Source organism: Astatotilapia calliptera, chromosome 22 (genome assembly GCF_964374335.1).
Source record: "Astatotilapia calliptera chromosome 22, fAstCal68.1, whole genome shotgun sequence".
NCBI classification, from domain to species: Eukaryota; Metazoa; Chordata; class Actinopteri; order Cichliformes; family Cichlidae; genus Astatotilapia; species Astatotilapia calliptera.
Genome location: NC_137442.1, coordinates 9,643,320 through 9,670,637, shown reverse-complemented (window position 1 = coordinate 9,670,637; position 27,318 = coordinate 9,643,320). Strand labels below are relative to the sequence as shown.

Below are 27,318 nucleotides of genomic sequence, written 5' to 3'. Positions count from 1 at the left end.
CGAGCCATTTTCAAGAAAGCTGCACTCCATAATGAGCACACTTTGCATGCTTTCAGCAGGAATACACACACACACACACACACACACACACACACACACACACACACACACACACACACACACACACACACACACACACACACACACACACTCAGTGAGTGTGACCCTTTTCAAAACAGTGACTTAATGATTGCCCGCCTTTGACATGTTTACCTGTTTTATGCTCTCCCAGAACAACCTCGGCACTAATTTATCAAAATAGTCGCCATTGCTCGACACTAGCAGGCATAGAAAAACTCCCTAACCCTGCTCCGGTTCACCACTGAGCCACACTGCAGGTCTAAAAGTTACTCATGAATCCTTGTGACTGTTACTTTAGAAACGCGCACAGGCCTCAGCAGACAGTCAGCAGAAAGCAGGATGCTGAATAATGGAGCTGAAAGCTGTACAACTCCAGACTGTGGGCATTTTATACGAATCGCTGGACCCTTCGCATGTCAGCAAACAAGTTCCCTCCGTAGGGCCTCTTTAAAAAAAAAAACAGGAGCCCTGCCTCATATCACGGAGCGCTGCTTGTTCATTCATAAACTCTGCTCTTTGTTTTGATTGTTTCCGTGCTGCTTGTGCAGGCCACTTGCCATCAGCAGGAAATATGTTGTTTCATCTGTGTGGTTTGTGTTTGTTCAACATCGACGGAGCCAGGAGGCGGAGGAGGTGTGGGAGGAAGTGAGTGCTGTGTGCCCTAAAGGGTCTGTCAGTATCAGGGGAGCAGGATAAGTGAAGGAGGAGGTCTGTCCTTGGGTGTCCGGACCCAGTGGACTGCAGCGGGTCGATGGTGAAAGATTGAAACCCCCTAAACAGTCACAAGGGTCAGCAAGGTCGGGTCGATATTTTAATGACATGCGTGCAGATATTTGACCGTTACTGTGTACGCATACACGCTTTCAGAGAGGGGGCGGAGCTTACCATGCATGATCGGTACAAGAGAAAGGGTGTGAGAACTTATCTGTAGGTATTTACACACACTGAGCAACTTTGAAAGGCCCAAACTTCAAACAGCTTGTAAAACTGTTTTTGTTTTCACCATTATCCTGTAGTTTGTTCTCCTTTCTTTTAGATTCATACATAGAATTGTTCTTAACAACACAGATGAACTAGCTGGCTTTTTAAAAGTAGCCCAGATTCAGAGCTACGGGGATTATGGCTTTGATTTTTTAGCTTGATACAAAGATTGTCAGTAAACTGCTGTTTATATACACATGCAGCCGTTATCGAGCAGTTCTAAAATATATTTGGACTCTGTTCCTCACCAACCTTTTGCTTTGTTTTTGTTGTGTGCCAACTCCTGAGTGAAATATTCGGCTGAATACTCAACATTTTAGTTGTTTAATGCTCCATTATGGTTACCAGGTAGTTGTGTCAGAAAGCCAGGAACTTACAGGAAATTACAACCTGACCGGACCTGCTGAGCTACCTGATGAGCCGCTCTCCTGGGCTTGGCTCATGGGTGGAGCCCTGGTAACCCTTTGCCGGACAATGTCACAGGGTCCAAAGATATTACAGCATTCAATGCCTTGAAATCATCAGTGCTGATAACACATGCTCTTCCTATTGTTTGAAAATTGTTTTGTGGACCTTTCTTTTTGCACGTAGACAGCAACATTTGAGGAAGAGAGTAGAGAGTTTGCACACCTTTGGGCAGTTGTGTGTAATGCACTCCATTTTTAATAGAGAAATTTAGTTTGCAGACATATCTTGTTAAAATCATCATTATTATTTTACTGCAGAAAATCATTTTAGGCCTAGTTCATTTCTGATGTTACTCATATGCTTTTAATATCATGCATGCACAAACCACGATGCAGACGTACACCACAAAGATGAAATATAAAAAGTTTAGATTTTAACATCATAATTTATTTACTTACTTTTTAAATGGTGGTTTACTGGTAAAATATCTGTCTATGTGGGAACAATAACTTTAGAGAAACCGTTCTGCAAAAAAAGGATCTGCTAGGAAAATAGTTATTTAATATAACTCTATTTCTATGAGTGTGTGTGTAACTGTCCAATGGAATTTACTACTTCCTCCACCCCCGCTTCACATAAGTACACTTTTGAATTTGTGACAATAATCAAGTGGAACGATGAACCATAACGGCAAAGTTTTAAGCAGTGAAAAGTGTGCCATGAAGCTGTGAACAACCACGCTTCTGTGGTTGTGGTTTGGAGAAGTCCTCAGCGAAGATCACCAAAGAAGACATCCTCCAGAAGCAGCAGTGACTGAGCATTTAGAATATCTTGAAGATTGTTGTGGTTATGCAACTGATAGGCTTGTAGTGACCAGTGGCCCATGAGCTTAACTGTGTGTACTGGGATCCCTTTGTATGAAGTGGAACTAGCTGCTCAGATATGGAAGAATGGCTGGAGAAAAGATCAGGAGAAATTCTGGACAATGAGAGAACTTGGTGATTCTGGTACCGACACGGCCGGACTCGGTGATGACAGAGAGTCTGAAGGTGAAGTGTGCTGGGCTTAAGGTAATGGGCTAATGGCTTGTAAGGGCTCCGGGGTGAGTACGTCTTAAACAGAACATGGATGGGGGGGTGCTGCCTAGTTGGTAAATGAGAACAAGCACCCTGTAGTGTGAGAAGGCATAGTCAGATATGTAGTCAGAATTGGTAGGGGAGTACTGGGGTGTGATCTACCTTCTAAGATAAATGATCTCCAATTAATACGTTATTATAACAATGTTAATGTCTTAAACTAATTGCTGGCTGTAACTACTGCCAACTACTTTCTAACTCTGGGTGTCAATTTTAGCAAAAACTTCACACCATCTTCTATTTTCTGCCTCTGGTGTACTTTTGGTTTCAGGGATTATTGGTGTACATAACGAGGCACTGAAAAAGTGTTATGCAATAACAGATCAGTCTTGTCTCTGCTTGTTTTCCATGCCATTGTTATATTCTAGTCAGTGTGACACACAAACATGTATTAAAGTTAATTGTGTGTGGGTTTTAAAAAAGGTCTTTAGCTTATCGTGGTGAACCCTGCAGAAACTTGGGTCAAGCGGTCACGCTGAGCCTCTGAGCAATTGTCGTACGAGCTATCAGGTCATTTGACTGTAGCACCAGCTTATTTTTTTTTTAAATCGAAAGCCGCTCAGGCGTGGAGCACCAGCAGCGGCGTTTCTGCAGCTTTGGACGAAGATGAATGCCACCCACAGGGGAGTGAAAGGGAGAAAGAAAAGGGGGCAAAGCAGCGGTTGATAATAGGGAAGGGAACGGCGTGGATGGCAGCGTGCCAGAGTTCAGCGTGTGAAAGTGCGAGGGAGAAAGATGTCTGGTTAGGAGAGCAATGGGGATAAATGTAAAAACGGTTAATAAGGAGGCTGTGAAAATATGTGTAGGAGGGTGAGGAGGAGGAGGAAGGGGTTCTGCCTACTGGAAAAGCTTCTTCCTCTTGCGTAACATGGGCCATCTCTTCCTTTAGCTGCTGTTGCCATGGGGAGAGATGTTGGCAGTGGAGGGGAGATTTCGGAGCTCCCGATGCCTCTCGGGTTCAAGAGTCTCTCGGGAATTCTAAACCACGATGATCCCCGACTTCCCTCCTCCTCGTTAGGGCGCTCACTGAGGAAAAGCTGGAGGAAAAGCTTGATTGGTTGTATTTTTAGACCTTGCTTTCAGGATGATTTAAGCAAATCTGCTCCCACCCCCAAACCCCTTTTTAGCTGGTGCCATGTGAAACTCTGTGAGAGGGATGAGAAGTTGTGTGCGGTGCTGGAGGGCCTCGATGTGTGACTCAGGCTTTAGTTCAGGTGTGCCTCGTGAAATGAAATGCAGGTATTGTTTATTACTGTACCAAGGCTTTATTTTCCATGTGCACAGAATGACTAACTATGAGTCTCAGGCAGCGAGTACAGGTGTTCAGAGGAGAGAAGCTTATTCCTGGGGGTGAGTGATGAAAGAAAGCTTCTGTGGTGCTGAAATAATTAGTTAAAAAAATCCTTCCAAAACATTAACCCTCAATTTGGTTCATAGCTGCTTCTAATCTAACTTTTTGTAGAAGTTGCAGTACCATTGACTTCAATCACTGCATTTTCTACTGCTCATCTAGATATCCTATGTGGGGTTTTTGTTAAACTTGACTGAAACGAGACATGAGACTTAATTTGTCCAGCGTGTTCTGGGTCTACCCAGCCTCCAGGAGGCTACTTAGTCAAATACCAAAAATATTATATGGCTTGTTTCTACTGTTAGCCCCATCTAAGGTGGTTTGGTACGCTAAGCTAACATATCAACTGCCACATGAACTACAAAGCACCTGCCCCTTATCTAATCTGTTCTAATGATAGAGAGTGGAAATCTCGAGCAGTCTTTGTATGTAGAGACATGACAAGTGGGGTTAACTGCTAGCTAGTCTCTTTTAAAGTTTATAAAAAGATTTATATCCTTGTAATTGTAGAACACGAAACTTTGCGGAGTCTCCATGTGAATGGTCCTCTCTGTGTTATCCCTGCAGTAAACTGGTGGCTCCAGTTTAGGCGGGTACCCCGCCTCTCGCCCTGTGAGAGCTGGAGGCTCCAGTCCCTCCAGCGACCCTGGAGGAGGTAGGATGGATGGATGATCAAAAAAGTAACACTCAGAAAACACATTTTAATGGCAGAGGTTAAAGTCAGTCTATAGGAGTATTGCATATATGTTTTTAGTATTTGAAACTGACTACTTTGGATTTTTAGATGCCTTTGAAATGTGTGAAAAGTGGATGTGTTCTGTGGTTTCTGGCCATTGGCATTGGATCGGTCAGGTCTGGAGACGCAGTGGCTCGCTCCCAATCATGTTGGGACGTATTGGTTTTGGTGGCCAGTTTAAGCTTTTTTTAGAGCAGTTTGCGCATTTTTCTTCCTTTGGGGACCGTTGCCAAGTCCACGGAGGGTGTGCTCTGTCGGAAACGATGTTTAGATGGGCATGCGTGTTTCAACGTAACAACCACAGAGATGCCAGGCATTGTAATGAAAGCTCAGTGTTGTTCACGTGTCTGCAATTTTGATGTTGTAACTGATCGATGCATTTCACAAAATTCTATCCCTCTGAAAAGACATCTCGCAATGTTTACATGGTGGCAGAGCTGCGCACGGTTCAGACTGAAAATGTTCATCACACATCCCGCAGACATTTGTGTTTCAGCGTCTTCATTAGTCCCTACAGTCGTCTGCACAGATCAGATCAATGCACAGAGCAGATAGACGGGTATTTATAGCCTCTACGGGGGTGTGGGAGGTTGAATGCCCAATGTAGGTTAGCGGATAATCTGATGTGGACTGTGTGTGTATATGTGAGCCTAGGGGAATTAGGGACCTGTGGTGTTTATAGAGCTCCCATCCTGCTTTGTTTTTTTGTTTGTTTTGGGGGGGTTTTTCTTGCAGGAAGAGAGCACTGATACACAGCTCGGGGAAGTCAGTTCTCAGGCAGTGAGGGCTTTCCCAGATTTAGAGTAGGGATTAGAAAAAAAAAAGAAAGGAAGGAGAGCGAAGAGGGAGGAGAGGATAGGGGGGAGGAACACGAAGCCAGGCAGGGAGGAGAAAGAAGCGTGGTTGCTACACTGACAGTAGAGAAACCAGGCAGAAGTGAGAAGTGAAAGCACAGAGACACAGCTGTGCGTTAGTGTGTGAGGACAGACGGCAGCCAGACGCTCGGCTTTCCGCTCTGCAGTGCCGATTCAGTCTTGTGCTTTTCTTTTCTCTTCTTCTCTCTGGGAGACGGAGAGAGCACAGAGGAATGTCAGCGGGTTTTGGTTGGGAAAGTGTCTGCCGTCTGGGTCGGAAATGTCAGGTGTTTCCCCGTAAGCGTGTCTGACTCCAGGAGGGAAAACCAAGCGGGAGCAGCCAGCTGCTCTCTGAGAAAGTCTCGACTTTCTTTGGTACTCTTCTTCCCTCCTATCAGGTATTGTGCAGCCGCTGCAAGAGCTTGTCTTTGTGCTGATCAGTTTGTATTTTATTCCTCGCTGCAGGCTTTTGTTTCAGTGTGGGCTGCTTCATTGTCTGCTTGTTTCTGTCTGTACCTTCCTACTCATTTGCTCATCTAACCACAGGTTTTTGTAGAAGTTTGTAATTATTCCTTAGTTTGTCTCCCTTTTGTTCTAGCATTGTTTCATCCTGATGTGTTGGGAAAACGAGTTTAACATTTATTAAGATTCACCTGTTTTCTTGTGTTTTCAAAAATTCTGCCAGTAGCTCATAATCTGCTCATTATTTTCTTGACATAATGCCAGAAAATAGCAGAAGATATTCTCCATAACCTCCCCAGAGCTCAAGATTAGCTGTTGCCTTCACAAGTGCAACAAGTGCTGCATGGAAATGATGCATAAAAATGCTGAATTAAATCAGAAAGTCATCACATTTGAGGAGCTCAAATTTTCAAATGCTCTGAAGCGGCAAATAATTTCAGCTCTCTCTCTCTCTGTCTTTTTTTCCTTCGATGGTTAAATTAAAAGAAACTGAGTGTCTGATAGTTTCAAAACTTTATCAGCATTGACTGAAATATGATCTAAGTTACGACGACTTCGGTTAAGGGGTTTAACTCACTAAAATCCCCACCAGCAACCCAGCTCAGACACTCCAGCGCTCGTCTGGGGCAACGAGTTCGGCCTCGGTGGCCGGACAGCAGCAGCTGACGCACAACATGAGCTAGAGGAGAGCGTAAGCTTGTGAGCTGCAGTCGGAGATGAGCTTGGAGGCGTTACGCAACAGCTCGTCCAGAGATAGAGTGAAGCTGAACTTAGACACTTTTGGCTTCTTCTTCTTCTTCTTCTTCTTCCACACAGTATGACATCATCACAGAGCTCCTCTCCTTCCCCCGCTGAGCAGCTTCATGCAAGAATAGAAATACCTGTTATGCTACCAGAGTGTTTAAGAGTTACTTGGAGATCTGTTTATTTGCAAGGTTTCCCCCCTTTTGCCTTTTTCTGCAGTAATTTTATTACGTGCATCATCTCGTTAGCTCTCCCTGAAGCACACGGGTCAATACTCCGGTGCCGGACGGTTTCCTGTTTACCACACTCGCTCGCTATGTGTGTCCGCCAATATGGAAATAATCAAAATAAATGATGATTTACTTGACGCTGTGTCTTAAAGGTCCACTTAGTACATTAGGTTTGTTTCACCTGTGGTGTTTTGAAGCTACCATCTTGTTGCGTGATCTTTTTCTTCGGTGGTTTGATGGCAAAGACTGTTTTACAGCAGTGGATATAAACTGGCATAAACTTTTCTTGTGTATTTGATTTGATTTTTTTGCTTCACGCTCAATGGATGCTTGGAGAAATACAATGCTGATAGTTGGCTCACCTTTTGAAATTAATTGAATATTATCATCAATGTTGTCAATAAAACCTAATTATTGGTTGTATACCACACATATATGCAAAGAAATCATTCTTATTTAGCTACTATTATACCACAATATCATAAATAAACAGAAAGTAACCTAGGTCATGTAGACAACCTGGAAATACCAGGTAGGTCTTATGACCGAGATGTTATGACCTTTAATTTGAGTACACGCTCAAACCTCAAATCAAAACTACTGATCATTCTTTCGCTTGAGTCAAATGACTTCCTATTCATGTATAAAGTGAAAAGCAAAAAATACAAATAAAGAAATGAAAAATGAACAAAAAGGAAGTGGATACACATCGGGGACTCCAAGCCCAAAACGTGAAAAAAAGCACTACTCTTTCTAGAAATAAAGAAAGAGTAGTGCCACTACAGGAGCTGCAGGATCAAACATAAACTCGTGCTCCCTGGTTGGACACAAAACAGGAGAAAAAAAGCTTAGAAATGTATGGCAGATAATTCCTGCTGAGCTCCCACTGCCTTTTTCTGTGGGGATTTAAACAACACGAGAGAACAGGAGCTAAGTTTACACATTTGCAACAAGTTACTTTCACAAACACACAATTTGAGTTCAGCCACATAAACCTAAACCCAATAACCACCAAGGAGGAGCTTTTCTAGTGAACAGATGCTGCAGAGCTGTGGCATTTGGGCAAATGTGAAAGACAGAGTAGGGGCAGCGCTCTTCTAGCAAGAGGCCAAAAGGTCAGTGTGCGAAGTCTGTTGGCTGAAATTTACTGGATTCAGGCTACTGGCTGCTGAAGTCTACTTACTGGGGATGTCTATGTGAGTATGGGAGTGATGACCACTGATAAAAGGCTGTTAAATGTCCATTAATGCTGGAAATAAGAGGTTTACTGATATTATTGGTCACAATAACTCTGAACTTTTCTGAAGATTAGCTGTTGGAGGGGTGTGTGTGTGTGTGTGTGTGTGTGTGTGTGTGTGTGAGATTGTCAGCTGTATGGCAGCTAACAGTTTGGTGAAATTAACCTTCTTGAGCAACACCATCGCCTACACCAAGCAGAGTTGGTTTAGGCTGAAGCAAACTGCATCCTAACTCGGTTTTTACGGCACTATCTGGACTTTTTTTTTTTTTTTTTTTGAAGACTTCTTTAGTGAGAAACTCGCTTGCTGCCAATCATATTTGGACTCAATCTCAATAAAGAAACTCTCCAGAAGCTTCTTTACTTTATGAATTAAACTTCTATTGCAAACCCAAATTGAGGTATAGCTGACTGGATTGGTTCATTAATCAATTCGACGACTGAACTGTGATTTCGAGCTGTTCTGGTAATTGCTGATGGTTCCTAAATGTGAGAATTTGCTGCTTTTTCTTACTTGCCTTACATCGGAGCAAAGTGGATGTGTTGTAGGTTGGAATTGTAGGTTCAGGAGTTTTTCTGCAGCTTTCTCACAAATATCATTCAATTTACTTGGATTGATTGTGAAAGAATTATTATATTTGAAGTCGATGGCAATAAAAGACAGAGGAGTGGGCAAGAAGCGGAGAAGATGATGCCGGTGGTGGTAGTGATACAAACAGGGAGGAGGATGGGAGGACAAGGTGGTAAATTTGAGGACTGAGAATGAGACGAGGAGGAGGAAGATAAAAAGACAGTGAGGGAACGCCATGTCTCTTTCGCTTGGATTATGTAACATTACCTCCTGCCTACTGCCAATGGCAGAGGAAACGCTCAGAAAACAGTGAAAGGGGCGGAGGTGGAGGTGGGCAGCGATATCAACATCAGAGAGGGAGAAGCAGCAGCAGTGGTGTCAGTCAGACAACCACAGCTTACCTAAAATAATGCTGGCGATCATTCAGTTAGCTGATTAACAGACATTGTCCTAGTTTAATGTGCCTTAATGTGGCATTTTTATCTCTGAAAATCTTTCAGACTTGTTTGACAAATCATTGAAAATATCTTATGGAGCCCTGTTTTTGCTTGTTTGTTTGTTTTTAAAACATATATATCAACATGTTGAGCAAAAACTACCAACTGATTGAAGATTTGATGATACCAAGATGATATCATCTCACACAGACGTTTTTGGGCCTTTCAGACCTTCATTTAGTTTCTGTGAAAAAATCACCAGCCACATTGTGAGGTACACTTGCTCAAATGCTTGTTAAAGCAAACATCTAATCGCATGGACGCGACCCAATGCATTTATGCACGTAGATGTGGTTGAGACAACCTGCTGAAGTTGAAACCAAGCATTATGTATGCAGGAGATATGTATTGTATTGTACATATACAATATATTGTACATATACAATATATTGTATATGTACAATATTCTTGGCACACCTTGGGCCCTCTGTCGGAGTATTGTTGTTGACCATGTCACACCCCTTGTCATGAAGCTCAAACTGGTTTCTTGAACATGACAATGAGCTCACTGTACTCAAATGTCCTCCACAGTCACCAGATCTTAATCCAGTACAGCACCTTTGGAGTGTGGTGCAATGGGAGATTGACATCATGTGCAGCCATCCAATCTGCCGCATCTGTGCGATGCTATTGTGTCAATATGGCCTCAAATCTCTGAGCATTGTTTCCAGCACCTTGCTGAATCGGTGCCGTGAGGAAATACGACAGTTCTGAAAGTACGGTGAACTCATTGTCATGTTCAAGAAAACTGGTTTGAGCCGACTCGATAAAGTGTCCGGCGAGTGTTTGTTCGTTTGTTTTTTTAGATTTTTAAATGGTTAAATAGTTTTGATTTGATTTGTTTCGCTGGTTGACATACACAGGGCTGTTTGTTGTGGCCTCTGTTGAGACATGTCCCTCTGTGTTTACATTCAGCACCAACCCCGTATATGCAAGAACGTGTATGTGCTAAATGAGCTATAAAAGCAGATGGTTGTCTGGCGGCATCTGCAGATAGAGAAACCAGAGAGAGCCGCAGAGCAGCTGCAGGAAAGCCCTGTGGGAGTCTACAGCGCCGGCCACCGGTCTCTCCGAGCGAGCCGATGGCACTCTGTAAGGAACAAGCACACTTCTCGGTATGTAAAAAGACTGCAGCTGTGGTGTCGTCACTGAATATGTTTTCAAAAAGCTTTGGCTCGAGAAAGCCTTCGTAGTCTTTATCAAGTGGCTTCTTGTTAAATGGTTTTGTGCTGCTTTCTCTAGAAGTCGCGAGTCAGTCAAAGATCACAGAAACTTGCTGTGACATGTTGGTTTCATGTACGATTATGAAACGTGTGCCATAAACTGAGAGTAAGGCGTTTGAAATGGGTTATGGGAAAGCTCAGCTTCTTCAGCCTCTGGTTTTTCAAAATTATTTTCTTGCAGTGGATTTATTTTGAATAATGAAAATATCTCAAACCACCATGTTTATGCCAAAAATCTGAATGAACATATTTATGTATAAATGTTTACTCCACATGGCTTTCCTGCATTTCTTTCAAATTTAAAACTATCAAAATATTAGAAAAAAGTCCTGAAAGGACCTCAGAAGAATTGATTTATTGTAAATATGCAGATATTTACATATGATATATGCAGCATTTTAGACTTGAAGATTTGTTGGTTTCAGGAGGATTAAGCAACATAATCCACCAAATAATTTGTGTACACAGCAGCAAATATAAAAAATTAGTTGGGCTACAACTAATATTTAACCTGACAGTTGTTATCACTTCATAAAATGTCAAAATAATAATAGTAACAAAGTGAAAGTTCCCACAGCTCTACACGATGTCTGTAAATCTCCAAACGCCAATAATGTAAAAGAGAAAACGACAAGCAAAGTAAATGTCTGGCATTTCCACTCAGCCTAAACAATCACAGATCGACTAATTGATTAAACCTTTCAGCCGCACACCGGGTTCAAACTGAAACAACAGCAGCCTTCATCCTACAGTCGAGAGGAGATTTGTTTAAATTAAATCATAATGGATTTTCATGCCATTAACATGCCCCGTGTTTCCACATCACAACAGCCCTCATTAACATCTCAGCTCCTCCCCTGAGGGCAGCAGTGGGAGGCAGCGGGTGGAGGAGGGTGTGATGGTTGAGAGACGAGGCTTGTTTTTCAGTATGCGCAGCAGGAAGGAGGGGGGGAGACAAAAAGAGGCGAATAGGTGAGAAGAAGCCTGGATTCAGAAGCCGAGCCTGAGCAGGATCCTGCTGCTGTTCTGTAACATGATCAATGACCTTGCATACTGTCAGATCCCGGTTTCCTGCACGCGCTCGCTGGCTTTTGTTGCTCTCTGCCTCTCACTGTACTCAGCCCCATAAGCTCCAGATCTAATTAAGACTTGTCTCTTTTCCTAGAAGGCTTGGCGGCTGTAATAGTCTCTCCTCCTGTAGCGAAGATGGCACTGTGATTAGATTCAGAGATACGAGAGCAACAGCTGCCAGCTGGATGAAACTTATTGGCCTGAATCGCGTTAGATTCCTCTGATTGGGACCACGATTGCGTCAAAGCCTCTGAGTTATAAATGTGTGTTCAGAAGTTTTTCTACATTTCCTCAAAGATCAGCCTCAGCAGAGGGGTGGAAGATGTACTCAATCAGCCGAATCATGTTTTTGTAGTATTTTCAGCAAATATACTTAGTTTCAAAGCAGTCAAATTAATCGTTGCAAAGCCAAGAGGATCTATTATGGGCATTTCCACCCTCTGCATTTATAGTCTTGGATGCTACTAGAGCAGCTTTGCATGATGTGCAGTTCAGTTTTTCCTCATGCAGTCCCTTACTTTATCTACTGTATGAAAAATAACTATTTGTAAAACAGAAGGTTTGAATAGCAAGTGGGCGGGGCCAAAAGCCTCATTATTTTGGCTATATGAACGTCCTCCACAGTCCTTGATCAGTCAGTTTCAGGAATGTTTTCAAATCTTTTACGAGGTTTGTTAGCACGTGTCTGTGTTGCTCATTTCTGTAAATTCCGGAAACCACTTAGGTCTCTAGTTTTAAATTTATTCCTTGACGTTTTTGGCATTTTTCCGAACACATTGTAACACAGCTTCATACACTATACACTAATACGGTCATCTCAGGCACACAGGACTGACTGTGAGCACAGAGGCCACACCCACCTGCAGTTCAAACCCCCTTGTTTATGAGGGGCAGCCAATCGTGAGAAAGTAGACTTGTTTCAGACAGTGGATGAACTGAGCAGTAGGTGTAATGGAGGTCGCTGTTTTGGATTTTACATTTTACTGTTTACTCTGAAATATCTGAAAATATGAATCATGAAAAAGAAAAGACAAATATCTGTTTAGTGGAAATAAAAACCACTAATCTGACATCTCAACCAAGATAAGTTCACTGGTATTGGTAGTATAATCTTAATGTTATCTATGTTTTTCTTTGAGAGCAAAACACAATATTTGGCTGCATAGTGTGGTGTGGTGAAATGAAAGTAGCATAAAATATAAGTATATACAGCGGATTTTGACCCTTTTGCCAAAAATCTGCTCGTTTCCGATGAGAGTGTGTGAACGTGGTTTTTGTGCTCGGCTGAAAAGATTTCTGATCGCGACGGTATGCATTTAAAATTCGAAGATGAAGCCAAGAGAAGAAATTTTCAACGTGAACTCCCCAAACAGAAAAAGCCAGAGAGAAGAAAAGCCTCCCAGCTCTGTGACTGCCCTGCTCACGTGGTTTTTGATTGGTTTCAGTTTGGTATTTGGAGTATGAAGGGTCAGCGTGGGCGACTGCTTGTATGCAGCATGGATTGGAGACTTTTTGGCAGTTGAATTCGTGGCTGTATTGAGCTGAATGGCTGTGGTAACCCTGATTGTGCGAGTGTTTGTAGATATCTTAAAGCTAATGGACAGCCAGCACACACACACACAGGGACAGTATTAGAGGTTAGTAGCTGGATTACTTCATTCAGGCTGTGCTGCATTATCACCAGCTCGGCTGTCATTAACTCAGATGTTCCCACAGAGATGAGGCGCAGTGTCCTCCACTGCTCCACTCACACACAAAAACACACAGTGATCCCTCTTTAGGTCAGTTTTAAAGACAGAGGAGTTTGGGCGCTTGGCCGTCAAAAGTGAGTCACTGCTTATTTTTGCTTTTAACATGCCAACACCAACTTTTTATGCTGCAGCTTTGGCCGGCCTAATTACAGTGTGCCGTGTTGATCCTGGAGTTTTTGCCTGTGAACTGTTTATCTTCTTTACCCCGGCAATGACACTGCAAAAAGTGCTTGGTCACGCTGCATGTTGTCCCTGGCCTGGATAAATATTTATCTGATTTTCTGAACCTCTTTTGCGGCCAAACTGTAAAACCCTGAGAATTCCCCATAATGACTAATACAAAAATAAAGCAGAGGGAGCTTCCTCTTTTTTCCCAACCAGACCACAGTACAGTGAGGTTAAATGTGCAGGCTGGCGTCACTTAGGGAAACACTTTTGTCATTTAACTGCCCGGCTCATCGCGTTTATGTAACGCAGGAGGCCAAGCACTTGTTGGAAGTCTGCCTGCTGTGAGCGGGGTGAATCCCCTCCTTTTAACTATTGACTCTGGTCACTTTAAAAGCTCGGAGTGAGCCCTCCCACAGCGACCTGCAGGCTGTTTCTCACTGCGACCTTGCAGCTTTATCTCACCCCCTCAGTGTCCGTCAAGTCAGCTTTGCTCCGCCTTTGGGGAGCTTCAACTGAGCAACACAATTTGTTGTTGACTTAAAAAATCCTCACAAGATTCTGCAGTTTTCACGGCCATTTCCAGAATCTTGTTTTTTGTTTTTCGCCCACACTCAGCCTTGAATGTCTCTTTTTTTTTAAATTTTGGAGTTGAAAAGAAAAACAAAATTGCCGCTGGGTGCCTCTGAGAGCGGCAGCGGTTTGCTGTTGTTTAAGGCAAAGTAGAGGAGGCTGTATTTATAGCTGGGACACTTCAGGCAAATGAAAGAAAATCGCATTTGACTCTGCTCTCCAAAGAGGGAAACTGACCATCAATCATTTCAAAATCACATTAGGAAAAAAAAGTCTAACCCATATCCCTTCAAAAACCATCACTTGACTTCAATAACTCATGATGGCAGAAGATGGAAAGTTTCTCTGTGCTCATACGTGAACATACCAGCATGAATTTCAGAGGCCAGTCGACTATTTGAGCTGATTAGTTTAGATTTAGTTTCGTATTTACAAAATTGGTGTATCTGTCATAACATTTGAGAAGCTGAAACCAGAAGTTGCTTAAAAATGCACACATTGTTGATTCATTTCCTTTTAATTCGATTGTTTACTTTGGCTTATCCTGGAAACCTTGAAACAATATAAAGTCCTGTATCCAAAACACAAAAATATTGGCATATGTAATGTTAAAAACACACATTAGACAGCTTGTTTTTTTTTTTTTTATGTCTGAAGAGAATAATGTATTAGGATCTTTGTTAAATATCATCAAATGCATACACACTAAGTATTTCCTGAATAACGTGTGCGTAAAAGCAGAAGCAGTCTCTGCACAAAAAATCAAAACCATGGTGTCCTCAGATGGGAAAAAAGCTCAATTTAAGACTCATGTAATACTGCTTCAAATGAAATTTAGGATTAAACACTTCAAAAGTTTCCCTCAGTGTGTTGATGTCGATATGAAAATGAACAGTGGTGTGTGAATGATATGCTTTTTAATGTGAAAAGGAAAAAAAAACACCTCAGACTAACGTGCAGCCTCATTGTCAAAAAGGAACTGAAAGACTAAGGCTGTGATGTTTAAAAAACAAAAAAAGGGGGGGGATAAAAGCAAAGTCCTCTGGTAAACACCTCAGTCTTCTTTAGCCCGTGAGTGAGCTGTTAGGCAACCAGCAGTTGGCAGGACGCTTTAAATTCCTCCGAGACAAACAGAGAGAGGGAGGGAGGCCGAGAGAAGGATCCCCTGGAGGGTGCCAAAGCCGGTTTTAGTGACGTCAGCCGGCCTGCACTGTTGCTCTGTTTGGCCGGGCCCTCCCTTCCTCCTCCCCCCCTCTCCCTGGGCCTTACAGGAATTCCCCTCCTCGTCACATTATTCTGAGGAAACCGCAGGCAACGCCCCGTGCTGCTGCGCAGCCACAGCTGATAGGACGGAAACGCAGGCTTGTGACTGCTTGTGTTGACACAGACTTAAGTATGCACTTGTTGTTCTCTGCAGAGTCTCCTTCTGTCTCCTGAACAAAAGGAGTTCACATCAGCAGCGTCCAGCAAAGAAGTGAGTTTTTGTCCCGTGAAAGAACCCACTCGTCACGCTCTCGGGGATTCTCGGCAGCGTTTCCTGTTTACCCTCTGAGGTCAGAGGTGTGAAGTTTAGCTTTTGTGGGGGGGGGGGGTCGGCGAAGGCTTGTGGGACACCTTTTCCTCAAGTCTGAGTTGTCAAAGCGAACGGCATAGACAGGAAGCAGTCAGTGAGCTGTCACTCATTCACGGCGCCTCAGTAATCAGCCAAAGTTGGGCATCGGGGCAGTCGAGCCTGAGGGATCCAGAGTGTGTTTGAAAGTTGTTTTTATCTTTGGATGTTGCTGTGACGGGAAGCAGCGCTGCCATCTGGTTTGATGTGCCACACTCTGTGCAGGATTGCAGGAAACACAGCAACAGATTGATGTGTAAGTCTGTGATGAAGTTTCACTTTTTCTTAACTTTGAAATGTAAATATGTCATTTCTAATCTGCGCTTAACTGTTTTGCATTTATGCCGAATGAAACCAAGTATTTATCTGACACGTTTGCTATTATTTTGGCTTTTCTCCCCCTCCTCATCATTGTTTTGCCTTTAGTCAAAAAATAGTGAAAACCCTGCACCACAGATTCTGCAAACTGGAGGTGACGTCTTTTTAAAGTGGTTAAAAAATATTCTGTGGATTTCTTGTCATCTGTTAAGTAAATGTTGACCGCACACTGTGATGGCTATAACGTGCTTGCACCTTTGTGCATTTAGTTTGGTTATTCATAAGCCTCATTTAGCTTCCTGTTGCCGCTTGGAGGTATAGTTGGCGAATATGCTTATTTACTTTATTTCTGACAGGTGTGCGTGCGTAGTAAGCATATACACCTCGAACCGGCAGATGCTTGGCTTAGCATAAAGAGCGAAAACAGAAGGAAACGAAGTGAATCCGCATTATCGCACCACATTATCACACATTATCCACCGTAAAAACAAGCCATCGCAAAACAAAGAAAAACAGACTGCTGCTCATTCTTCCTCTGCAGGACCAGTAACGTCCTAGAGCCTCTGCTGGCTGCAAATACAATATAGCTTTAGTGAGGATAAGAGGCGGTTCAACCCCAGTACACTGAACCCAAGTTTTCCTCATTGCATTCATCACAGTAATGTTTGTGTTTGTAAGAATGGCTGAATTGTAGTTAAAAAGTGCTCAGTGAGAGTAGAAAAGCACTTTATAAGTACCAGTCCATTTATTATTTACTGCTGACTGTACCAGCATGATTTGGAGAGGACGATACTGGTCCTGTGTGGAACTAACAATTATTTCCAGCTTGTTTTTCCCACTATAATTAGAATTAACCTCATACTAAGATAACTACCTGCTCACTTCAGCTTCAGATTTACTGTCCAGATGTGTGAGAGGTATTCATTTTCTTACTGTCACAACATCATCAAAATATTCTTTCATTTTATTCCTCCTGTTGATGAAATGCTCCCCTGCTCTGAACATTTGCCTGCTAATATTTTGTCCAAAAGTAAATAAATATATAATGCTCGGCATTAGTTATACTAAGTGAGTGTTTATGTCAAATATAAGTCCATAAACAGATGGGAAATCTGCAGTAATAATGACAAAGTAGCTCAAGAACAGCTGCTAAACTAACTAATATTCAGTTTTAATTCATTTCAAGACAAATTTAAGGAAGGATCATATTTGAAAAGCTTAAATTTGAGGTAGCGTGGTCTGCTCTGAGCAAAAAAAATCATAATGAGAATTGAATTAGGTGGGTTGATTGCATTAATCTGAATATTAAATGCCTTAAAGGTCTTTCAAAACCTCAAATTCTTATGGTCCCCCCCGCCTCCTACCTCCTCTCCTCCTCCTTGTTGCTTGTGTGACGCACGGAGCTCACCGTACGTGTGCAAAATTTATTTTCACGCTGAAGTGACTGAAATGTGCTTCCTGTCCCACACGGCCCATCGAGGCGTCGCTTGACGCCACATCGGCCGTCCGTCGCCAAGCTCAGTAAAGCGGAACCGCCGCAGCGTTGTTTCTTCTGTGTCACAGCCCCTCAGCAGCCAGGGGGAACTCGAGACGCTGACTGGATGCAGTTTGACATGCAGCTTGTTTTTACTTCCAGTTTCTTCTTTTTTTAGACTCCTCAAAGAAAGAAGTGGGTGTTTGTGTACAGTTGAGAGCTCGCTGCTAAATTTCAGTGACTGTTTCACGTCTTATGTGAAACTGTCGGGCTCAAACGGTGACATCAAATCCAAACTGAAAAGTTGCTCACAGTTCAGTTAAGGGTTTTTAAGGTTTTTTTTCGTCACAGAACAGGAAATGTGTGCTAGAGCTGAAACAATCAGGAATTGACTGATAACAGTTTGATTTGATTTTAGTGGTTTGAATGATTGAATAAGCATTTTAATATCTTTTCAAATGAATAGTTCAAACTTTACTTCCATATTTAAGAGTTTACATGGTGTCGAACATGAGAAGAGTTGTGTTGTTAGTTGGGGTTTGAGTGCTCTTATTGTGGTAGATCACCGTAGCTGCAGGGGGAAGCTGTTCCAGCTGAGAGAGCTCTGTCGGCGGCGAGAGCCAGACGGGAACTGGGAATACTAAAAGCTTCTGGTCGATGGATCGATGGATAAATAACCCGGGGCGAGCCCGTGCATGTGTTTTTATGTGACGAATAATATTTTAATACTAATTTAATGCTGATTAACCAAATCGCTGATGGTCCTAACGCTTTCTACGGCTGATTAAATATTTCTTGATTTCAGCTTCTCACATGTTAAATGTTTCCCTCGGTGTATTAAATCACTGTAAGCACGGTGTAAAGTATTAAGCTCTGGATGGCTCTAATGGAAATTTCTCACTAGTTTCCGATGCTTTCAACCCAACAATTAAGTGACGGATTTAAAACCCAAATGAATCTTTAATAGAAACAAAATGAAATAATTAGTCGCAGTCGTGTGTAAAGTAGTTGTTTCATTGAAATTAAATAGTGGTGTTATATTGAGAGTATGTTATATATAAACAGATTCAGCATATGAACAACAAAGTGGAATTTGAAGGCATAAGACGTGATTTTTGGTACTGGAAGTCTTCTGAATAGGACCGACCAATCAGCTTTGACTGAATGCAGGTGAATAATTTCTACAAACAGACATTGGCTGAAATAATGTCTTTAATCATTGGGCTTATTCTGATGTTGATTTATCTTTTTCAATTTTATCTGCTTTCATGGTTGGACTGCAAACGGTAACAGGAAGTCTTGACCAGAAACTTCAGCTGTTACACCCAAACCTGATTCCACTTTTACTTTAGTGCTAGTACGTCTACGGCTCTGCTGGTTTTTTTTGTTTGTTTTAAAACTCTGTAAGTTGAATATATTTTGTTTTTTGGTCTGGTTTTGTTTTAGTTCTGACACCTGGTTAAATTTGTGTTTCAATGCAATTTTGACTTCGCATTTTGGTTCAAGGGTTAAGGAACAACTTTTCAAGCTTTGACCAACAGTGAAACAAATCTGCAGAGATCCAGAGAAATCACAACTCTGCACGACTCAAATTTTTTTTTTAAGATTATTTTTGAGCTTTTTATCTTTTTTGACAGTTTGGCAGCAAAGAGGGAGCGAGTACATGGTAAGAAATGCAGCAAAGGGCTGCAGGCCGGACTCGACCCCTGGCTGCTGCCCCACAGCCATAAGTCATACAGGCATCTGCTCAACCAGTGAGCTAAACTGGTGCCTGTATCTGTCAATTCTTTCTATTCGTTTTAAGGAAAACCATAAACCGTAGAAACTACCTTGATTTTTTTTTTCTAAAGTAAAGATTAGAGGAAATTATTGGAATAAATTAGAAACAAATAATAAATCTGGGATATTAACTGCAGCAGCATCTTAATTTTCTTGGGTAGCTTGTTAATAATTTTTCTACAAAACGAGCTTGACACCTTCCGTGATTTGCAGCTGCGGGATGGAACGCATCATTTATCGTGTCTTGGCTTTGCGTTTGGAAGTCTGGTTCTCTCTCGTCTATTTTGGTGCATACAGCTTTTTGGGGGAGAAGGTTTTTAATGCGTGCGTGGACCGAAAAAGATAGAAGAGGATAATATTCACGTTCACGTTCATCTCCGCCCGCACCATTAAAAACCCCTACACATGAACACAAACACGCACTCTTCTACCCACCCGGTAGGTTTCTCGTTATATCAATTTTTCACAAGGGTGCCCACGCGGTCCCAATAATCAGTGGCCTCCAGTCTGCTGCTTCTTCCACCTACAGTTTCCTGCGGAGGCAGCAGTACTGTACCGATAGCGCACCAAACCTCTGTCTTTGTCTGTGTGCAGGAGGGAGGGTGTGATCTATTTTTCATTTGTTGACTGGGTGTTTGCAGCTTCATCACTGTGAGGATGCAGTAGCTTTAGCTCTTATTAGCATTATTTTTAGAGGTAACTAAGACAAGTGCACCTCTGTCACTGCATTGTTCAGCTTGTGTGTGTGTTTGCTGCCCTGTGTATAAGATCCTCATCTCTCCTCTCTTGATGGTGATACATTATTAAAAGCTGCCCGCCTGAAGCTCCAGTTGATGCCGGGGTTTTTAAAATATTTTTTTTAACTCTTACCTGCCCTGCTGCTGTCACTTCCACTCAACACGCTGCTCATAAACAACACGGTAAACAGCTCTACTCCTGCCTCCCTTCATCCACATCCCTTCCACCTTGTCGCCCCCGCTTCGTGGGATGTTTAGCAGACAGCAGCTGATCTCCAGGCTGCGGGGGGGGGGCAGGATAGGATGAGGATCAGCAACCTTGAACCACTTTTCCAAAAAACTGATGGCGCACTGCGTAAAATGTAAACATGAAGAGAAAATAATGATTTTAAAATATTTATTTTTAGGTTAAAAAAACGTATTTGTTCAGATATAAATGGGGTTTGCAGAAGTAAAAACTGGGAAGGAGTCTCTGCTTTGACTCTGAGGGCAAACAGTCCCAGCAATTAAAACATAGCATTTCTCCAAGTAATATGCAAATAACAGCCACGTATCTGTGGTACGCAATATAACTGAAGGAGTCAGAAAATCAGAAGGAATCTCTGTAAGGGACAAGTCTGTGCAAGCACTGGGACGGCTTTACGTTTGTAACCTGATTCTGCGGCTCACTCAAAAACCAGTAACACAGTCTGTTTCTGGATCTTTTCCTTGTTATTCGTTTTATTTGCATAGTAAACTTTTACTTTGCATGTGTGGATGCAGCAGCACAGTTGACCTCCCTGTGCCCCGGTGCAGCCACCGTTAATGCTAAAGGGTTCTCTGCTATTCAGATGAGGTTTGGTTTGGGTTTTTTTTTCCATAAAATGACTTACTTATTACAGCAAGACATTTTACATACATCACAGCATCTGTATTAAGAGTTTATGTCCAGCCCGTAGCCCAGACCCACTGAAAACATTTATTAGGGAAAAAAAATAGATCAAAGGAGGCAGTGAGATATTAAATAGTCAACATTTTGCATCTAGATGACTAAAAGCATTTACCTTTATGAACTACATTCATCTCGTCAACTTCTAAATGCGTACAGAGACTGCTTTTAAAGAAAACAATCGAGTCCAGTCTTTACAATTTTGTAAAATTCGTTTGTTATGAAATATTTCTACTTCATCATAAAAATAGGCTTATTTTATGTTAGTGTTCACCTGAGGCAGATCATTTTTAAAATGTATATACATAAATAAAATTATATACATTTACATAATATATATGTAAATTTATAATACATTTATAACACATGCATTCAGTACATTACTTTCTTTTAAATTTCCTAATTTAAAAAAAAGATATATATCTCGTAGCCTTGCACTCAACGATCCTAGTGGTCTATCACACTTGGGGCTTGCTACCCAATCTCAGGTGGGAGTGATGATATCTCCCCCCTGACCTGTCGTCCTGGCTCCCCCTTGCCATAGCATGTGTGTGCAGTAGGCTCGCATGGGGGGGTCTAGCCTTAGGACCCTTACTGGATACAGATGCCCCAGGCGGGAATCAATTTTGTGACGCTCTAGAGGCGTGTAGTCTTACCACTATGCTATCTATCTATCTATCTATCTATCTCTCTATCTATCTCTCTATCTATCTCTCTATCTATCTCTCTATCTATCTCTCTATCTATCTCTCTATCTATCTCTCTATCTATCTCTCTATCTATCTCTCTATCTATCTCTCTATCTATCTCTCTATCTATCTCTCTATCTATCTCTCTATCTATCTCTCTATCTATCTCTATCTATATATATATATCTATATATATATATCTATCTATCTATATATATCTATCTATCTATATATATCTATATATCTATCTATATATATATATATATATCTATCTATATATATATATATATATCTATATATATATCTATATATATATCTATATATATATCTATATATATATCTATATAGTCCAATGATTAAAGACTGAAATTTGCTTAAATTTTTGGAAACCTCAAATATTTAACTGGTGTATCAATATTAACGTGCCAATAACCATAATTAAAATAATCAGTCCTAAAAAGAATGAAACGTGTTGCACACGCAGTATCACGCTATGCAGTTGAAAGGTTTATTTTCAAAGACCTGACTTAACGGCAACAGAGGAAACTGAACCTTCTTCAAGTATAAACTAAGAATCCGTCCAGAAATTTGATCTCAGAAATCAAGCAGAAAAACACTTTAAAGAAATTTTAACCCGCATTAGATTTTAGATTCGATTTTTGTCCCGAGTCTTTATGCTCTCTCCCTCTTCATCGGTGTTAGGTGTTCCCATCATTCTCTCTGTGTCTGTGCTTTTGTGTTGATTAGATTTGATAAAGTGAGAGGGAGCTAATGCGAGGAAGGGAGCGGGAGTGGCAGTCGCCTCGCGCTGAGCTGACTGGTGATGATGATTGACTGCAGGGTAATGGGACACTCAGTGCGATTGGGGATTCCTCTGCGCTTCCTCATCTTTTGTTCGGTCACTCAGGAAGCACAAGCTGTACTTCCTTCGAGTCGTTTCAGTCTCAGTTCTGCATTCAGATTGGCTCACCCTGCTCGAGACCGCCGGCAGGCTGTTTTCACGGGTGTGTCCGCGATGATAAAGAATGTGTCACGCACTGATGACAACCCTTATGGACACTTATTGCACCGGTCAGCTGCTGAGGACAGCAAAAACTCAGTTTCTCCTCTGGAGGAGACAAAGATGAGATCGACAGACTGCCTTTAAAGGTGACGGCGAGTTCTGCACAGCTCATGCATCTGCCAGCTGTTGTTATGAGTATTGTACGAGGGGATGCCCATGTTTAATAATAGCGTCATTGTCAAATGAAGCCATTCAGGGAGCGATCAGGATTCTGTAGAAGAGAAAATATTGTTGCCTGTACATCTGTCATTTAAACTATAATTACATAAAAGAACAAACCGGGCGTTTATCAGAGTTGAAATGGTTCCCTATTTGGCTGCAGACGGCTTTATTTCCTACAGCTGGTGCAACTGGCATGATTTCAGCCTTTCTGTCTATTAATCCTGCTCTAATCAGAGGGAACCAAATTAAAAGACTGTAAGGAGAAGCTACGTACAGCACAGCTGAAATACTAATTTCATTAATCTGCTAAGTACTTTGTTGATTAATCTTTTTTTGCAAGTAAAGTAATAGTAATTAAAAAAGATGTTTATGTTGCCAATTTTTCCTTAAAAACAGTTCAGGAACCCATATTGTTGGAATTGGTATCAAATGAGACACAACTGAGAGCAGATTTCTAAATATTTTATGAGGAAATAAAGTAAATTGTGGATTTTGTCTGTTATCTAATCAATTAAAGGACAGATAAGCTTTGATTTCTACCGTATATGCCTGTTTTATCTCTCACTTAATGCTGACAATCCTTTCTTAATAATTTTTGCCAATAAATTGATTTCTTGGCCCCCTGAGCCAAATGTGAAACTGCCAGATTTCTTTTAAAAGCTGCACAAGACAAACAAAAGCAGGAACATTATCTAAACAGCAAATGTCTTACCCACAGTTACCTGAATAGGTTCAATGCTTTAGTGCTGTTTCGAAGCAGGACTGCAATAAATTGTTTTTAATCTCAGTCAATCTACTGTTTCTTTTAAATTGTTATTAATTCATGAATTCATTTACCTTTTTTAATATTATTTAGTTAATGATCTGTAAACAAAGCAGAGAAAACCAGCTGGAGGAAGGGAATGTGGAGTACCATATATTCCTTAATAAATGACTTAATTATGCATAAATGATCAGTGTGCTTTATTTGCTAATTAGCGTATGGTTGCTCAACTAATTATCACCATCGATTGCCCATTTTTACGGAGTTGGAAAATGTCCTCGTCTGTGAGTGAGCGCATGCATCAGTTAGTGTGAGGGTGTCTTTGATGGGTGTTTGATGGTAGCGTGTGAGTGAGTGTTTGCACAGAGCCGGGTGGGTACAGCAGGCTGGTGGAGGTGCTCGAGTTACATAATCCCAAACTCCCTCCCGCGCAGTGACAGCGAAGAGGGGGGCAGCTGCCGAATCCCATCTTGTCATCTCCGCTCTCCTTCTCCTCTTCCTCTCCTCTTTCCCGTTTGATCCAGCAATAAGCGCCCGCTGTCCTCCTGCTTCCTGCTATCATCCACACATCAGCTTCAGGCACTTCAGTCCACCTATCTGGATCGAACTATCACGGACACGACACCAACCGTTTCCACAGAATTTGTTTTAATTTAGTACCTCAGACGTGATTAAAAAGACGGCTCAAACTATGGTCCAGCAGCAGTTTTCGGGCTTCTCGTTGGTGTGCTGGTGTAGTGTCGCGCATACTGATGACACCTCAAACCCCTCGCAGATGCTGTTTTTGTGAAAAACAATTATCCCCCTCCCCACACGCACACATCTTTGATGCTATAACAGGGGAAGCTGAAGCCAAACTGTTGGGGCCATCTGAAACACGTGAATTTTGTGCATATGGCTGCCATGAAACGCTGCCACAGTGCTGTCGATGGCCGCCATTTGGCTCGGCGAGGCCCAGCAGGGAAGGCTGTTGAGTAAAATATGAATTTTTACAAGCTGGCAGTGACGGGAGGAGGGTGTATGAGCCTGGTGGTTATTTGTTGGCCAACAGGCAGAGGGACTCTCAGCGGGGATCCAGTGCCAGGGAGATGCAGTTGTGATGCTGCTCGATGTAGGGTGAAATGTAATATTATTATTATCCATTAGGAGGGTGGGGATCTAGTTTGACATAGGTTGTTTTTTTTAGAAGTTTAGATCATGTTTAGATCTGCAGCTCATCTGTTTGGATGGGCTTCCCCTCCTACCCAACACTCCTCCCCCCCCACCATAAGTGCAAGGTTGTAAACTCACATCAGGTGGGCGCTGGTATCGAAAGGTGTGAACGTTTTCTTTGCCGTTACGTCATCTTTGCCCTGGGGGTAACGGTAATCATATTTCCTAGTCATCGTAGACAGCACAGAGAGAGGAGTGGGCTGGAAGATGTCGAGCGGGGGGGGGGCATTAAAGATTTGTGGTTGTCATGACAGCAACCAGAGAGGAGACTGACTCCCTCGCCCACTAACCTCAGCCTAATTGACATGCACCCGCCCACTCGGGCCTCTCCCAGCCTGATCATATCCTGAGATATCACGTTTTATAGATCAAAGATCAGGAGTCGGCACCCTCGAGACTGAGGGTGAACTTCCATCTGCGTTTCGCTGCTGTCCTGTTGTTTCATTTGTAGGAGAACAGAACAACCTGTACATCTCTTTACAGTCATCAGCTGCACATCAGACTCCTTTGTGATTTAAGTAAGACAAAGTACCACTGCATGTTTAAGTTGCATATCGATCCATGGTCCACTAAATTATTAAAGCCTCTTGCTTACAGTACAGTCTACTTAAGCGCACCAAACTCCCAGGGCAGCAGCCCAATGTGCTTTGTAAGGGCGATGATCATTTTTTTGTGTTTAATGGTTAGAAGGAGCCAAAAGAATTGGAGTATGTACAGCACAGTGTTTTTAAAAAGCAGTTCAAGGATCCTACAAATAGTTTTTCTTCCCTTCTATGCTCTGTTTAAAACCACACTTGTAAGCAGTTGCCCTATAAGTGGCTCTGTCTGACTTTAATGTCCTCAAACTGTGTTGTCTTTTTGGTTTTCTCGCTTCCTTCAAATTTTGTGGTCATGTTACACAATGCAGCGCTCTGCTTTTCATCACCACTAACATTTTGTATGGATTCCTTTGTGCTGTTTTTGCTGAGGTTATGGTACAATTACACCAATTTTTTCTTTTAGATGGCACTGGGATGGTCGTAAAGCCCACATGTAGCCCTCACCCACACTACCTCAGCAACCCCAGCAGCCATAATGAGGCAAATATGAGCAACCCCATAATAATTCCCTGCTTGTTTAATAATTCGGGCGCTCTGAGTAGAATATTTTTCTCGTCCTTATTGAAGGTAGTGCTGCCTCGCCCCTTTCCATTCACCCACGCTGGGGTTTCCTGATCTTTTCCATGCTCCAGAGCTTGACTTCATGGGTGTCATTCAGCGCGAGGGGGTCGTGTTTGCAGCTTGTTATGTAAGAAGAAGAATATGCTCTATGATAGCTTACACTCCGCTCTCCTAACATACACAACCACTAATAAGATTTTTGGTGGGCAGTAATCACTTACGCCCTTGTTTGCCAGCGTGCTCTAATACGAGACATATGTATATCACGCTGTGTAGACTATGAAGCATATGCTCTCTGAAGTCTACCTTGGAACCTCCCGACCACTAAAATAAGCATTTATTATCTCAAATTGGTTTGCAGCAGCACAGATATTTACACGAGGAAGCCGTGAGGGTGAGCCGTGGTAGCCATGACTCTGAGGGAAGCTTCGGGATCCTCTCTGTTTGGAGAAATACCGTGCCGCCTTCGTTGCCAGGAAAACACAGCAGTTCCTTTGCCTTTGGATGCCAAGGGCGTTCACGTGGTCATTTATATGTAAACAAATGCGTACCTCTGTCTTTGCTCTCTTTCTATCTACCATTTTGTTAAAGATGTGCAGATAAACAAACGCTCTACCCTCTCCTCGTGTGCCTCGGTTGCTGTGTTTCTGCTGGCAGGGTGCCTTTGTTTTGCTCTACAGCAGCGCAGGGGTGGGGACGCATTATGTAATTCGCGGCGTGTGCCTGGGATATAGAGAGGGAGAGAGACTGAGAAGGGTGTGACTATAGTAACACAAACACACAGAGATGATGACATAATCCCTGACCTCCTCTGTGGCCTGCTTGTGTCCTCCCCTCTGAGTATTCCCGGCATTGGACTGTAAATTTGGGAACCACAGAGGAACATCCTCTTTCACTCTCCATTAACATTTGTGCAAAATTACTCCCACCGGTCCTCAAGGACTCCGCTTGCACTCTAATGTCAGAAGCAGGGCATAGAAGTCTTTGTGGGTTTGTTTTTCCATCCAGTTTCCATGGATGGTTTGGGAAGGCACGGACATGCTACAGTAGTGGCCAGGCTCTGGTATTGTGTGTTGCATGCAGAATTTTACATTTTGCTTATAGAAGCCTGCAAAAAAAAAAGTCAAATTACTGCAGTATCCAGGAAACAAAGCTGTCAAAACAGCTCAGAATATGTTTTGCATAATAGAAAGTGAGGAAAAGAAGAAAGAGCTGCTAATGGTCCATCAGATTTCCTGAAAGTAATGAGTTTGCACTTTCATTTTTCATATGAATTTTTTTATTGTTATGGTTTTAATGAATAAATATGTCTGCCTGTTGCTTGAACTTGGAGAAGAAGTCAGAGTTTTGAAC

General features: G+C 42.2%; 1 protein-coding gene across 4 annotated transcripts in view; it reads left to right on the top strand.

Annotated features, from left to right (window-relative positions):
- The window catches only part of hivep1 (HIVEP zinc finger 1), a 67,234-nt gene that overhangs the window by 24,950 nt on the left and 14,966 nt on the right, over positions 1 to 27,318 (top strand). Inside the window, exon 1 of one of the 4 annotated variants that reach the window (XM_026156780.2) lies at positions 15,796 to 15,936. The exons of the other annotated variants lie outside the window; for them this stretch is intronic. Coding sequence (XP_026012565.2) covers positions 15,933 to 15,936 — 4 coding nt within the window. The 5' untranslated portion in view covers positions 15,796 to 15,932. Of the gene's footprint in view, positions 1 to 15,795; positions 15,937 to 27,318 lie in introns of those variants that run through there. 4 annotated transcript variants of the gene reach the window in all.